General features: G+C 46.0%; 1 protein-coding gene across 1 annotated transcript in view; it reads right to left on the bottom strand.

The window, feature by feature from the left end:
- Positions 1-16789, bottom strand: part of slc4a4a (solute carrier family 4 member 4a) — a 134677-nt gene that overhangs the window by 82087 nt on the left and 35801 nt on the right. Inside the window, exon 3 of the mRNA XM_056275646.1 lies at positions 13154-13289. Coding sequence (XP_056131621.1) covers positions 13154-13289 — 136 coding nt within the window. The remainder of the gene's footprint in view (positions 1-13153; positions 13290-16789) is intronic.

Below are 16789 nucleotides of genomic sequence, written 5' to 3'. Positions count from 1 at the left end.
CCTGCCCCCTGCTCCTGACTGCCCCCGGAGGAAGGACAGAGGGATGGGAAAAATGCAGAAGGAACATTTTTTCAGCCGCCACTCCCTACATGCGTGTGTGGGTGTAGCTGTAAGATGAATGAAGTCTCTCTTCCCTTCTATTTATCCTCCCTTCCCAGAGGCTCAAGACACTTACATGTAAATGCATCCTATTGTACTAACCCCTCTGTCCTCGCCCTTATCTGGAGCAAGTATGCACTCATGCTGGTAGACGTGTGTGTGTGTGTGTGTGTGTGTGCGTACGCTTTATCCCTGCGGCCTTACTCCATTCACCACCCATTCACAGGTTAAACTGCCCCTAATGCTCTTTGACAGACCTCCTTCTCACTGGTCACAGTCCTACTTGAGCCGTGCTCGGTGGTGCAGCTGGAGTCGGTGAACCTGGATCTGCTCACTCCTCCTGTGTTCCCGCACATGACTGTGTGAGGCAAAGAGAGATGTGTCCTAGTGCCACATGGGACAGACACGGTTGGAGACCTTTCTGCAGAGATGCACGGCCATACAATCCCCAACAACATCGGTGCTGTTGGGCATTTTATGGCCGTGCACAAACTGACGCCAGTTCACAACATCACAACTGATGGCCAAAACATGATGCTGTTTGATGATGACGTGTAAAAATCGGTACAGCCTAATCCAACAGGTTATGCAAGTCAATAAGCCATAATAACGGATAAAAGTGTTGAAATTGTGTCATGAATAAAAAAAACCAAAACAAAATTCGTGCGCGTTCTTTCATCAAATTTGACTGAATAAACACGCAAAATATGATGAACCAAAACAATTCTCAAAGTAGAAAACCGAACAACATATTTCTTAACACACGTAAGTTATTTGAACTATGTGCGTTGTTTTTTGTGGAAATATGCTAATCTTTATGAGCAGAGTGCAAAGGCGTGTCGATAGCTTCATCTGCAGTAGAAACATTTCATCGGCCCTCCGGGGCCTCCCACGTGAGGGCTGTTTTCAGAGGGGTAAAAACTCAGGGATGGGCAAAATGGAGGCCCGCTGTCTCTGATGTCTGCAGAGATGCTCCCCGTTGTGACCAGCAGGAGGACGTCCTGCTGCAGGCCTGGACTTCCTCAAACACATCTGACTTGTGCAAAAAACCAACAAGTCTTTGATAAACATGCCAGCGGGAGGTGATGGAAATAAGTCCAATTAAACCAACCTGCAGCATGTCTGATAGCTAAACTCAATGGGGTTTTCTTTTGGGACACTTCGTTTTCGACAAATGTAATAAACTCTTTCAAGACAAGAAAACTTAAATACAAAGACTGGAATAAAGAGGATTCCGTTTCCGGTGTGGGAAGATGGCGGCGCGAATTCACGTTCGCAGCCGCCTCACCCAGGACCGTCCATGCAGTGTCTTTGTCCACATCTAAATTTTTGTCATCATTTGTTGGCTGGGAGAGCTGGCGCTGGATGGGCTGTGACAGCGTGGTCTGTTGCGCTGTGGGCCCAGGGACCGCGGCCTTGCCCGGAGCTGCACCCGAGGAGGTAATACCGAGGGCGGTCTGACAGGATGCGGAAGTGGGGCAGGCTAAGCTAACTGCTAGCCCATGCAGACCGCCGGTTCCGACAGTCATCCTGGCTGGCGTTCGTTCCCATGGACAGTGATTTTTTTTTTTTTTTTGGTTTGGATATGTGGGTTTGTGTGGGTATGTGTTAGTGTGGATATGTGTGTTAGTGTGGATATGTGTGTTAGTGTGGGTATGTGTGTTAGTATGGATATGTGTGTTAGTGTGGATTAGTGTGTTAGTGTAGATATGTGTGTTCGTGTGGGTATGTGTGTTAGCGTGGGTATGTGTGTTAGCGTGGATATGTGTGTTAGTTTGGATATGTGTGTTAGTGTGGATATATGTGTTAGTGTGGATATGTGTGTTAGTGTGGATATGTGTGTTAGTGTGGACATGTGTGTTAGTGTGGACATGTGTGTTAGCGTGGATATGTGTGTTAGCGTGGATATGTGTGTTAGCGTGGACATGTGTGTTAGCGTGGATATGTGTGTTAGCGTGGATATGTGTGTTAGCGTGGATATGTGTGTTAGCGTGGGTATGTGTGTTAGCGTGGGTATGTGTGTTAGTGTGGATATGTGTGTTAGTGTGGGTATGTGTATTAGTGTGGATATGTGTGTTAGTGTGGGTATGTGTGTTAGTGTGGATATGTGTGTTAGTGTGGGTATGTGTGTTAGTGTGGATATGTGTGTTAGTGTGGATATGTGTGTTAGTTTGGGTATGTGTGTTAGTGTGGGTATGTGTGTTAGTGTGGATATGTGTGTTAGTGTGGGTATGTGTGTTAGCATGGGTATGTGTGTTAGCGTGGGTATGTGTGTTAGTGTGGATATGTGTGTTAGTGTGGATATGTGTGTTAGTGTGGGTATGTGTGTTAGTTTGGATATATGTGTTAGTGTGGATATGTGTGTTAGTGTGGGTATGTGTGTTAGTGTGGGTATGTGTGTTAGTTTGGATATATGCGTTAGTGTGGGTATGTGTGTTAGCGTGGGTATGTGTGTTAGTGTGGATATGTGTGTTAGTGTGGGTATGTGTGTTAGTTTGGATATATGTGTTAGTGTGGATATGTGTGTTCTCGTAGTTCTTGAATGTGTGTTTGTCTGTATGTTGTACTGCTGTGGGCTGGGGAAACGGCGTTTCGTTTCACTTCATGTGTGCAAGTACCTGAAGAACAAGCCCTGGTTCCTGATTCTAATCTGCGATACCGAACTTAAATTTGCTCTGTTGACAATCACAAAGAAATCTCTTTGTGAGATTTAATAAGGCTTCTTTGAACTTATAAACATTAAAGATTCTTCTCTTTTGTGGTAGCATCCTCACAGCTCTAAATTTAAAATTTGCTCTTAACACTTAACTACTCTTGTTGTCACCTTTTCCATTTTCAAGCAGTTCCCTAACTTGATCAGGACAGGTACGGCCGACCCGGTGCAGCGCTGCTCTGACTTAAGGACACCAGACGAACAGAACACGCCTTGTTCCACGGTGACCGCCGCAGGAATCACCGTGAGCTCGCCACGTGAGTAAGCGAGTGCATCAGTAAGAGAGAAAGTACAGAATTAAAGAGGTAGGTGTGTACATGTGTAGAGAATGTAAACTGAAGGGAAGTAAATCTCCCTAGTGGGCGCAGCTAAAGAGGCACACCCTCATGCACTGGGAGCAGGGCTTCCCTTGGCAGACTGGACCAAAGAGGGAGGGTTCCCTTTGTTTATGTGACAAAGGAAGGTTATCTCTGTGATTACACTGATCACCCTTTGAGGACAGGTTTCGCTTTGTGAACCGAGACAATGGAAGAATGACTCGAGTATCTAGTCCGGGTTTCCTCTGTGACAGTTTCAGTGGCGGCTGGTGCCAAACATTTGGGGGGGGGGGGCAATGTACCTTGGTGCAGCACACCTGACAGCTGCTTTAATGTCCACACAGACATAGAGTTATTAAGAAGGACAATGTAGCCTACAGATTTGATCAAGGTTCATAGACAGTGGATGATTGACAGTCGAGACGAGGCGTGGTAGTGGGTGTGAACATGATTGACAGCCACGAGAATTGTCCAATCACATTAGCTCAAAAACCATTAAAACAATACCAATTCGTTGCCAATAAAAGTGGGAGTGTCTGGGGCGCACAGAACTGCGCCCCCTGGAAAACCTGAAGAAACCAATCAGACAGCAGCCTCAGGTCACCTGCTCGCCACAAGTTTGAGGGCTTACATAAGGTGTCACTTGGCCGGCGCCCCTCACCCAGGAAGTATATGTATTCAGACAGGAACCAACCAAATACCATTTGAACCAATATGTAATACTGCTGACAGGCGCTCACAGACTGACAAACACTTTTATTTCATAATTTGTATTATACAACTAAATTATATTCAACATGTTTAAGTAGATTTTCCTCTCTTGAAGTGTGACGGGGGCGGCACCCCAGTGCCCTCTACTGGCCAGCCGCCACTGGTCAGGCATCCCTAGAGACACAATTGGCCATGTCTGCAGGTGGGAAGCCGGATGTGGGTGTGTGTGCTGGTCGCTGCACTAGTGCCTTCTCTGGTCGGTCAGGGGGGGAATAGTATGATCCTCCCACCTGCTACGTCCCCCTGGTGAAACTCCTCGCAGTCAGGTGAAAAGAACCGGCTGGCGACTCCACATGTATTGGTGGAGACATGTGGTAGTCTGCAGCCCTTCCCGGATCGGCAGACGGGGTGGAGCAACGACCAGCACGGCTCGGAAGAGTGGGGTAATTGGCCAATTACAATTGGGGAGGGGGAAAAAATAAATAAATAAATAAATAGCACGCACATAAAAAGACATCCACCAATTTGTCTGACTCTGTTTAAGTAAGACACACAGTAAAACCCCTGGGAGGTGAACTATCCCTTCACGGCGGTGAGTCCAACTCAAGACCGATGGGGCCAAGCCCTGTGTAACAACTGACACCAGAACAGCGCAGCTCTAATTAAACCCCATGATTCAAGAGTCAATAAGCTTTATTGTCTGTCACAATGTAACAAAAATTCTTCTCTGACATGGCTCACACATCAGACAACACAATAAAGAACGACAACAAATTAAAAAGGCACAATAGTAGCAAAGGTTAAAAAAACGACAAGCGTTAAAAGAGAAGTTATTTAGCGCTTTGTGGAATGGATAGGGTTTATTTAAATCTATTTAGGGTGCTTATAGCTGAGAGCATGAAGGACTTTTTTTTTAGGTGTTTTTCTTGGCCAGGGGGACTTTGTAACGGCGCTGTGATGGGGGTAATTGACCAGGTGTTGAACTGAGATAGTGGAGGTTGGATTGAGCCTGTTATCTTACTGGCCTGATTGGTGATCCAAGAGAGTTTTGTTTTGCCTTTGATTGTGAGAGCATTGTACGAGGTTGAGATATTAAAGGCGAGTCCTGTTTCAACGAGTTCCTTCATCATTCATTCATCTTCAGCTGCTTCTCCGGGGTCGGGCCGCGGTGGCAGCAAGCGAAGTAGGGCACTCCAGACGCCCCTCTCCCCAGCAACGCCCTCCAGCTCCTCCTAGGGGATCCCAAGGTGTTCCCAGGCCAGATTAGACATGTAGTCCCTCCAGCGAGTTCTGGGTCTACCCTGGGGTCTCCCCCCAATTGGCCATGCCCGGAAAACCTCCAAAGGAAGGCGCTCAGGAGGCATCCTAATCAGATGCCCGAATCACCTCAACTGGTGGATTCAATGAATGGTTTACTTATCTATTTTTTATTTCCCCGGCTTTTTCTCCCAAATACCCCACTCTTTCAAAGCCGTCCCGGTAGCTGCTCCACCCCCTCTGCCAATCCAGGGAGGGCTGCAGACTACCACATGTCTCCTCCCATACATGTGGAGTCACCAGCCGCTTCTTTTCACCTGACAGTGAGGAGTTTCACCAGGGGGACGTAGCGCGTGGGAGGATCACGCTATTCCCCCCAGTTCCCCCTCCCCCCAAACAGGCACCCCAATTGACCAAAGGAGGCAAAAGTGCAGCGACCAGGACACATAACCAAATCTGGCTTCCCACCCGCAGACACAGCCAATTTAGTCTATAGGGATGGCAGAGGTAACACAGGGATTCGAACCGGCGATCCCCGTGTTGGTAGGCAATAGAATAGACTGCCATGCTACCCGGACACCCATCAATGAGTGATTTATAGACGACGGTTGAGATGACTTTGCTGACATTAAAACTCCTGAGCTTCCTCAGCAGGTGGAGGCGCTGCTGGGCTTTCTTGTACACCAAGTCAGTGTGTTTGGAGGACAGGGACACGTCAATCTGTGTCCCCGGGTATTTAAAAGACTACCTGCTGTACCAGCTAACCTTCCAGTCTCTGTCATGACTGTAACTGTAGCAGTCTAGCGTTACACTCACTACACGGTAATGTAAGTAATATTATTACATTCATTTAGGCTTTTTTATCTTTACCAAGGACAGAATGTTTTAAATTCCAATTTTCCAAGGTTTCAGAGATATAAATAAAAATAAAAACAAAACATATTAGATACATTCAATTAAAAAGTCAACTAATGTCTTGTACTGAACCATTCTTGAAAAATTTCCACAGGCCCATACTGTACAAGACCGAGTCAAGTCCAAGTCATTATACTGTGAAGCCCAAGACAAGACCGCAACGTTCAAAATGCAAACTTGATACCGAGTTCATACTGGAGTATTACAACTCTGGGCCAATGGACTGGCACCGAGCAGTTATTCCATGCAAGTCGCTTCATGCCAGGATCTTTTTATGCCGTTTTGGTTGCAAAGATAGTTAATCTGGCAGGGAGCCAATATCACCCCACACTTGTGGGATTTTTTCCTTCATAATTAGACTCTATAGTTCTGTCAGGAAACTGCACAGTGCCTCAGTCTGTTCAGTCATTTTAAAGCAAAATACCTTGATAACCCACTCAGTGGGGATGCACAAACCAGTGCATTCTTAGTACCGGTCCCAAGCCCGGATAAATGAGGAGGGTTGCGTCAGGAAGGGCATCCGGCGTAAAATATTTGCCAGATCAAACATACAGATCATAAATCAGATTTCCATACCGGAGCGGCCGAGGCCCGGTTTACCAAAGACCACCACCGGTACTGTTGGCCAGCAGGGTGCTGGTGGAAACTATGCTACTGTTGAGTGACGGAAAAGGAGTGGGGGAAGGCACGTCCAGAGGCAGCAGGAGAGGAGGAAGGGTAGGAGTATGGAGATGAGTGTCGGAACTTTGAATGTGTGCACTATGACTGGTTAAGGGAGAGAAGTGGCTGATATGATGGAGAGAAGGAAGGTAGGTATACTGTGTGTGCAAGATTCTAGGTGGAAGGGGATTAAGGCCAGTAGCATCGAAGGTGGGTTCAAACTCTTTTACCATGTCTTCATGCATGCTAAATAATCAAGGTAAGGAAATCAAAGAAGGTGGAATCAGTTCATCTGGGCATAACGTTTATTGACAGAAACGTTTCATCACTCAACTAAATGAATTATTCAGTTTCAACTGACTGCAGGTATATCGCCATCCTTATAAACAGCCCAGTTGCATAATGACCTAACCAGCAATCGGTTTCATATGCAAATTGCCATGACCATTAACTAGATTTACAGCGGCCATGTGTACTATTCACAGAGGATTGGGGAATAGTTGCAATCGCAGCATTGCAAGATGGCAAGAGACTATATGCTGCAAGTCAGAGATGTCAGCAGACAACAGATGGCACCCTCAACAGCAGACAGAAAGACAGCACAATGCTTTGATTGCAACTATTCCCCAATACTCTGTGAATAGTACACACGGTAATTGTAACTCTAGTTAATGATGACGGCAATTTGCATATGAAACTGATCATTGGTTTGGTGATTATGCAACTGTGCTGTTTATAAGGATGGGGATACCTGCAGTCAGTTGAGACTGAAGAAGTCACTTAGATGAGCGATGAAACATTTCTCCCTATAAATGTGTCCAGATGAACTGATTCAACTTGCTGTGATCTTCTACCATGGTGTGAATGGGAGGAGAAATGGGGTAGGGGTAATCCTGAAGGAAGAGTATGTCAACAGTGTGTTGGAGGTGAAGAGGGTGCCGGACAGAGTGATGAGTATGAAACTGGAAATCGAAGATGTACTGATTAATGTTATCAGCGCATATGCCCCGCACATTGGGTGTGAGATGGAAGAGAAAGAAGAATTCTGGAGTGAGTTGGATGAAGTAGTAGAGCGTGTACCCAAGGAGGAGAGAGTGGTGATTGGAGCAGACTTCGACGGGCATGTTGGTGAAGGGAACGAAGGTGATAAGGAGGTGATGGGCAGTTATGGTGCCAAGGAAAGGAATGTGGAATGACAGATAGTGGTGGATTTTGCGAAAAGGATGGAAGTGGCTGTGGTGAATACATATTTCAAGAAGAGGGCGGACACGGTAACGTATAAGAGTGGAGGAAGGTGCACTCAGGTGGACTACATCTTATGCAAAAGGTGCAATCTGAAAGGGATTGGAGACTGCTAGCTGTTGACAAGGGGGAAAGTAGCTAGGCAGCATCGGATGGTGGTCTGTAAGATGAATTTGGACATCAAGAAGATTAAGAGAGTGAAGGCAGAGCCAAGGATCAAATAGTGGAAGCTGAAGAAGGAATAATGTTGTGTGGCATTCAGGGAAGAGCTAAGACAGACACTTGGTGGTCGTGAAGAGTTGTCAGATGGCTGGGCAGCTACTGCAGAAATAGTGAGGGAGACAGCTAGGAAAGTACTTGGTGTGTCATCTGGACAGAGGAAAGAAGACAAAGAGACTTGGGGGAGGAATGAAGCTTTACAGGGAAATATAAAGAAGGAGAGGTTGGCGAAGAAGAAGTGGGACGGTCAGAGAGATGACAAAGGTAGACAAGAGTACAAGGAGATGCGATGTAAAGTGACGTGAGAGGTGGTGAAGGCAAAGGAAAAGGCGTATCGCAAGTTGTACGAGACTTTTGACACTAAGGAAGAAGAAAAGAACTTGAACCGATTGGCTAGAGAGAGGAACCGAGCTGGGAAGGATGTGCAGCAGGTTAGGGTGATTAAAGATGGAAATGTGCTGACAAGTGAGGAGAGTGTGTTGACAAGGTGGAAAGATTGCTGAAGAGTGGAGAAGAAGCATACTGGTACTGATTTTCAAGAATAAGGGTGATGTACAGAGCTGTAGTAACTACAGAGGTATAGAGTTGATCAGCCACAGCATGAAGTTATGGAAAAGAGTAGTAGAAGCTAGGTTAAGGGGAGAAGTGACAATTAGAGAGCAGCAGTATGGTTTCCTGCCATGAAAAAGCACTACAGATGCAATGTTTGCTTTGAGAGTGTTGATGGAGAAGTATAGAGAAGGTCAGAAGGAGTTACAAAAGGGGTAGGCAATCTTATCCAGAAAGGGCCAGTGTGGGTGAAGGTTTTTGTTCCAACCAAGCAGTTACACACCTGTGTCTCCTAATCAAGTTCCTCAGCAAAGAGTCTACTGGTTGATTAGTGGTATCAGGTGTGTAACTGTTTGGTTGGAAAAAAAACCTTCACCCACACTGGCCCTTTCTGGATATGATTGCCCTGAGTTATATTTTGTCTTTGTGTATTTGGAGAAAGCATATGACAGGGTGCCGAGAGAGGAGGTGTGGTACTGTATGAGGAAGTCGGGAGTTGCAGAGATGTAGGAGTGGTGCAGGATATGTATGAGGGCAGTGTGACAGTGGTGAGGTGTGCGGTTAGAATGACAGATGGGTTCAAGGTGGAGGTGGGATTACATCAAGGATCGGCTCTGAGCCCTTTCTTGTTTGCAATGGTGATGGACAGGTTGATGGACGAGATCAGGCAGGAGTCTCAGTGGACTATGATGTTTGCGGCTGACATTGTGATCTGTAGCATGAGTAGGGAGCAGGTTGAAGAGAGCCTGGAGAGGTGGAGGTATGCACTGGAGAGAAGAGGAATAAGAGTCAGCAGGAGCAAGACGGAATACCTATAAGTGAATGAGAGGGAGGACAGTGGAATGGTGAGGATGCAAGGAGTAGAGGTGACGAAGGCATGTAAGTTTAAATACTTGGGGTCAACTGTTCCAAGTAAAGGGGAGTGAAGAAGAGAGGTGAAGAAGAGAGTGCAGGCAGGGTGGAGTTGGTGGAGAAGAGTGTCAGGAGTGATTTGCAACAGACGGGTACCAGCAAGAGTTAAAGAGAAGGTTTACAAGATGGTAGTGAGGCCAGCTATGTTATATGGTTTGGAGACAGTGGCACTGTGGAGCTGGAGGTGGCCGAGTTGAAGATGATAAGATTTTCATTGGGAGTGATGAAGAAGGACAGGATTAGGAACGAGTATATTAGAGGGACAGCTCAGGTTGGACGGTTTGGAGACAAAGCAAGAGAGGCAAGATTGACATGGCTTGGACATGTGTGGAGGCGAGATGCTGGGTATATTGGGAGAAGGATGCTGAATATGGAGCTGCCAGGGAAGAGGAGAAGAGGAAGGCCAAAGAGGAGGTTTATGGATGTGGTGAGGGAGGACATGCAGGTGGCTGGTGTGACAGAAGAAGATGCAGAAGACAGGAAGAGATGGAAACGGATGATCCGCTGTGGCGACCCCTAACGGGAGCAGCCAGAAGAAGTTGATAAGTCTGATAAATTTGGTACTAAAAAGATGGTATTCATTTCACCTAAAGTAGCACTTGGTCGGACTTTGTTGGTTTCAATCTAAAATGAAATGATAATGTTATCAGTTATTTTTCGTTTTGTTTTCCTTCATAAAAAAAGACATTGATAATACTTAGACGGGACTGCAAGTAAAAGAACACTTTTTGTGTAAAACATATTCTACTGTCATGCAATCTATTGACATATTAAGTATGTTTCCTATCTTAGTTGCACTGGGTTGGATAATCTTGTGAGATGGGTTAAAGTCTGGATTAGCACTGCCATAATTGGATCTGGAAACATGATCTAGATGCCATAATTAAGAACGCTTTCAGTTTATCATAAAACATTTTGATAAAAAATTACGTAAAATCCTAGAACATCCTAGAGCTGAAGGACGGGTACATTAACATACCCTGCCTTGGCTTCATTTTATCCTTATTTATATTTATAACGGGCTAATAAGTATAGTTTGTACACATCACAACAGTTCAATTCAAGTGACAAGAACAGCATGCTCATTACGCTGACCACCTGCAGCAGTCTGATTAATTGGGGGAAAGAAGAGCACAAAGCAGATAAATGAGTGATTCCTAATTAAAACCTTGGACTGGAACAGTTTTATGAGTTTACTTGCCTTAAGTACTCTTCAAAATATTGCAATACAGACATCAGGGTACATCTCACCATGTTCAGATACATAAAAAAATGCATTAAATTAAATTCCTAAAAAAAAATCATATAAAAGAAAGTCTGTTAAGATTTCCTTCATCCCAACACAGGGCTCTCCGGTTCATATCCCCATGTTACCTCCGGCTTGGTCGGGCGTCTCTACAGACACAATTGGCCGTGTCTGCAGGTGGGAAGGTGGATGTGGGTATGTGTCCTGGTCACTGCGCTAGCGCCTCCTCTGGTCGGCTGGGGCGCCTGTTCAGGGGGGGAGGGGGAACTGGTGGGAATAGCGTGATTCTCCCATGTACTACATCCCCCTGGTGAAACTCCTCACTGCCAGGTAAAAAGAAGTGACAGGTTACGCCACATGTATCGGAGGAGACATGTGGTAGTCTGCAGCCCTCCCCGGATCAGCAGAGGGGGTGGAGCAGTGACCAGGATGGCTCGAAAGAGTGGGGTAATTGGCCGAGTACAATTGGAGCGAAAAGGGGGGGGGGGGGTCAAAAAAAAAAAAAGATTTCCTTCATCAGTGTGTTACATAGCTGATCTGGATTTAAGTGACTCTGTATACCGCTCTTGTTTTTGTTCACGAGTGAGGGTAGGATGGAGCAGGAGATCAACAGGCAGATTGCTGGAGCATCAGCAGTAATGCGGACGTTGTTCTGGACCGTTGTGGAGAAGAGGGAGCTGAGTCAGAAGGCAAAGCTCTCAATTTACCAGTCAATCTTTGTTCCTACCCTCACCTATCGTCATGAGCTCTGGGTAGTGACCGAAAGGGTGAGATCGCGGATACAAGCGGCTGAAACAAGTTTTATCCGTAGGGTGTCTGGGCTCAGCCTTACAGATAGGGTGAGGAGCTCGGACATCCGGAGGGAGCTCGGAGTAGAGCCGCTGCCGCTTCACATCAAAAGGAGCCAGTTGAGGTGGTTCGGGCATCTGATTAGGATGCCTGCTAGACGCCTTCCTTTGGAGGTTTTCCAGGCACGGCCAACTGGGAGGAGACCCCAGGGTGGACCCAGAACTCGCTGGAGGGACTACATGTCCAATCTGGCCTCGGAACATCTTGGGATCTCCCAGCAGGAGCTGGAGGGCGTTGCTGGGGAGAGGGATGTCTGGAGTGCCCTACTTAGCTTGCTGCCACTGCGACCCGACCCCGGAGAAGCGGCCGATGACGAATGAATGAATGTATACTTCTCTGTGACTGATGGTCTGTGCTGCGAAAACCTCAGTAAATCTGTGCCAAAGAAAGGGGAGTTTTTTTGTGCAAGGCTTTTTGTTGCCTGATATATCATACGACCCATGGAAATCCTTCGCAATTCGCAAACACGTGCACACGACAAAAATGCATGTGTGAGAGGGAAAGAAAGACAGACAGAGACAGTTTGAAGGTATTAAATTATGCAAATGATCTGCTGTTACATAACAATAAAAATAATCCTTTTTGGGGTGCAAGAATCATTTCAACTCCTGCAAAAACAAGGACTAAGCCCCCCAAAAACATTATAAAGTCAAGTTACTGACTTTTGAATGTACCAAAGACAGAAGTGTTCCTCAAAGAAAAAAAAACCCTTCAGACTGGCGCCGCCTGTGGCACCGTGCATGTAGCTGAAGGTAAGTGGACATCTTTTACAAATCGGCTCATTTCAAGCCTCAGACGGCATCGTGGGGATCCCGTGTCCTCTTGGAAAGGCTTCATTCACCGTGTGCTAATGATGTACAAACAATCATCCCACTCATCCCGTTCCGTCCCGACCCAGACACGTGAGCCGTACAGGGATAAATGTGGCAAGAATTCGGACTGAATTTGTGAAACTTGTAAAACGGAATTTTCTAGGATGTGGTGGTGTGGGACTAGACGTGTTGTGGGATTGTGGTTGTGGTAATGTGGTGATATCTCTTAAATGTTGTCCTTCCCTGGTCTTAAAGGCTGCGTTACTGTAGTCATCCCCAATATCATCACGTTATCCATATCAAGGAACTCAGCCAAAAGTATTGTGATTTTTGATTTCATCAATATCACTCAGGCCTGTATGAACTATGACCTTTCCAAAGTATGCATGAGAGCATCTTTAACCTAAACCCAGGTGAATGGAGAAGACTAATAAACAAATTTGCAACATATGAGCATATATATATATATATATATATATATATATATATGTGTGTGTGTGTGTGTGTGTGTGTATGTATATATATCTATATTTAAACATACATGTGAGTGTATATATATACATATAGATATAGATATCGATATATATTTAAACATACATGGAAATGTTGGTTTTTGTTGGAGTAACTGACAGATTAGTTTTAGCAGTCTTACCTGGCCGTCTCCTTCCACTCCATCTCCTGTCCGTCCACAGACAGCAGCTCATCCAGCTCAGTGAAGAGCTGGGGCGGCGCCGGCCCATCATCATCCTCCCCAAGGATGAAACGGATCCTCTCGGCTGCTGGCGAGACTGCGGACAGAGGGAAAATACTGCAGGTCATGGCTTGGCAATGGTGCCCATTGGGCAAAGGTCTGGGTGGGGGCATCATCCCCCTGTCTCCCGAGCCGTTCACGGTGACCCCAGGAGATGATGAAGGCGGGGGCGGAGGCGGAGGAATTTTTACCACCTCCACCGCTACCTCTTCTTCTCCTGTCTGCTTCACGTTGTCCTCCCTCTTCTCCACCTCTTTCTCCTCCTGGTTGTTGTTGCTGGACATCTTCACAACTCACCACCACCACCCTCCTCCCTTCACTTTCCAAATCTGACAGTCCCTAAAGTCTGATCCTTGGTTCAGACTTGTGCAGGTTAGCAGATGATGAGATGCAAAAATCACCAACCACTCCAGAAAACACAGCAGCTAAACTTTCATCGCGGCCCGGGTAGAAAAAAAAAAAGGATGTCCGCCCTCGTTCACTTGCTCCGGCACTCTGTGAAGCAGGTAGAAGGGGGGCTGACAGGGGTTTATGGGTCCCCTCAGTGACAGCGTCCGCACGGTTCGCCCCAATGTAATGCCCCCCCCCCCCCATCCACATCCCCCTCTGCTGCTCAAACAGGCCTTCACCATTGGCCCCTTCTAGCTTTGGCACACAGCTCAGGAGGCCCCCATCCCTCCCATCCCCACCCGGACCCCCTCATTAACAATTAGGAAATGGTTCACAAACTGCCCTATTCTTTGCTAGAGAGGCTTTGCTTTCCTTCCCCCTTGTTTTCTCATTTGAATATTTAGTCAAGCACCAGTGCTGCCAGGGACAGAAAGAGCCCACAGATACTCAAAAGGAAGTGATATCTAAATAAGAACACATTTTAACGCTGTGTTAACATGTTTTAATGTGCCCGACCACGTGATGTAACGCAACATGACGCGATGACAGCTTCTTCAAAACAAGTGGCAACGCTCTGAAGAGGTCAGCGTGGGACGGACGTGTAACGCAGCAGTGTTTACCAACTCGTATTCAATGGAAAGTTTCAATCGCTGCTTTAAAAAAACTCAAGATCCAGTTAAAGATACAATCCTTAATTCAAATAAGAACTAAAGGTTTGCCCCAAAACATGGGATTAGAAGCTGCTATCGCTCCTCAGATTGACTGACAGGTCTCTTATCACAAGGACTAACACTAAACAACAACTTCATCTGAGATTCTTGTGTTTTCTGATGCTGCTGAAAGTTTCTTTACAGCAATATTTATAACCATCGCTAATGGTTGTAAAGATTGGAGTAAAACATACCCCCATTTTCAACAACCATCAGTTGGGAAAGACACAAAATGTTTACTTTATATCTACAACTCACACTCCTCCATCATGTATGAAAATATACCTCAGTTTTATATGGGCAGATAAATCCCGGAATGGGCCTTTAAACAAAAAAAGAATCAGGAACACGTTGTCATTTCATTCCATGTACATGAAATGAAACGAAATATCGTTTCCCCAGCCCACAGCAGTGCAACACAAAGACAAAAACACATATCCAAATGACAAGAACACACATATCCACACTACAAAAAAAATAAAAAAAATCACTGTCCAGGAGAACGAACGCCAGGATGACTGTTGGAACTGCCAGTCTGCATGGGCTAGCAGTTAGCTTAGCCTGCACCGCTTCCGCATCCTGTCACACCACCCTCGGTGTTTCCTCTTCGGGCACAGGACGCAGCAGACCAGGCTCTCCCAGCCGATCCAGCGCCAGCTCTCCCGGCCATCAAACGAAGACACAAACTTAGACGCAGACGTGGACAAAGACACTGCATGGACGGTACTGGGTGAGGCTGCTGAAAACGTGAATTCACGTTGCCATCTTCCCACACCGCTTCCAGTGTGGGAAGATAATGGCTCATACCAACAACTATGCTATTACACCCAAACAACAGCCTGTTTTGTTGGAAGTAGCGTTTTCTTCCTGATTACACCTTTCCAAAATAATAGCCTAAAAAGTGCTAGCGGTATTGTGAATTTACCAGCGTCACATTCGAAATCAAAACCAATTCAACCACCAAGCTAACGCTGGGCACTAGAGAGGACTTTTCAAATCCGAACCGATGTTGAAAAGGTGGGAGACAGCACAAATAATGACAGATTTCGTCGATATTGTTGTTGTTATAGTTCAGAAAGCACACGCTAAATGACGATTAAGCTGAGATAAGGTGTCAAATCATGCCAATTGTCCTGTTTTGTGTAGTCGAATGTAATAAACCATGCATGTTCTGACCCAATGTACCAACCTGTCAGACAAGATCAGGCTCAGCGACCACGAATCTGGTGACCCATCTAACCAGACGAATCACTCACAACACTACCTAAAAACCAGCTGGTCGAAGGTTTGGGTCTGTGTGTTCGGTCAGGTCATTGTGGTTATCAGGTGAACACCTCCCCTCACTGATATATTACTGAATTAAGTCCACGACAACCCAAGAAGACACAACAGAAACCCCTGCCCTGCTCCCCTCTTTAAAGGTACAATCCGCAATGGCTGCACACAGCAGCTGTCCGCCCCGCTTCTGCCATTGTTTCGGTCAGACCAAACCAGCCTATGCCGCATTGCTTTCAATTCCTTTTGAGGCTTTCGGTTGTCTCCATTTCACAAGCAAATTCACAATGGCGACTCGACGGTGAGATGTGTCACATTTCTTGTTGTCAGTAGAGCACTGGCGGTGCATGCCATTGCAGATTTCACCTTTAGCACTTTAAAAAGGTCATAAATTAATATGAAAAATCTTCCATGAACTCCACACACAGACATGCACACATACGCGCACAAAACCACCCACCCCATAAAAACCTCCTTGCCAACCCTTGAATTATTGTCCTTCACGCAGCGTCCCGTGCCTTGCCAATGCTGACATTCCCGCCGGCAGAACTCGTGCAGTGTCATTTCAGCAACAGCGAAGTTACGTAATACGTCAGACACCAGATATTTCAGTGAATGGACAGAGATGATGGCAGCCAAGGGAGTGTCCTGATTTCCATCATGCTGTGACTCTGAATCGTGTCTTTTTTTCTGGGGGGTGGTTAAGACTACCAAACATGCCACAAAATTAGTAGGACTTTGGATTTGAATGTGACTTGCAACTACAGTGACTTGAAACTTGACTTGTAATATAGAGTCTTGAAAACGGAACAAAAATACACAACTCTACAGTATTCTTTCTTATATTTTCTTTTTAGGTTGTATTGCAATTGGTGACGTGGTTCATGGCTGTGATGTAATGGAATGGGACCATTATTTTCTATCCACCGAGTGTACTGTGCAAGTGTGTGTGTGTGTGTGTGTGTGTGTGTGTGTGTGTGTGTGTGTGTGAGTGAGTGAGTGAGTGAGAGAAAGAGAGAGAGAGAGAGAGAGAGAGAGAATGAAGCTTCTAGATCCAAGCTGATTACAAAAAAGCTTCAGCATGCAATTCCCACAGCATAATAGTGACTCTATTCACAGGGCTCTACTTTGCTCTACTCATAGTGTTCAGATTTCAAAAGTG

Source organism: Lampris incognitus, chromosome 1 (assembly GCF_029633865.1).
Source record: "Lampris incognitus isolate fLamInc1 chromosome 1, fLamInc1.hap2, whole genome shotgun sequence".
Taxonomy (NCBI): domain Eukaryota; kingdom Metazoa; phylum Chordata; class Actinopteri; order Lampriformes; family Lampridae; genus Lampris; species Lampris incognitus.
This window is presented reverse-complemented; position numbering and strand designations above follow the sequence as displayed.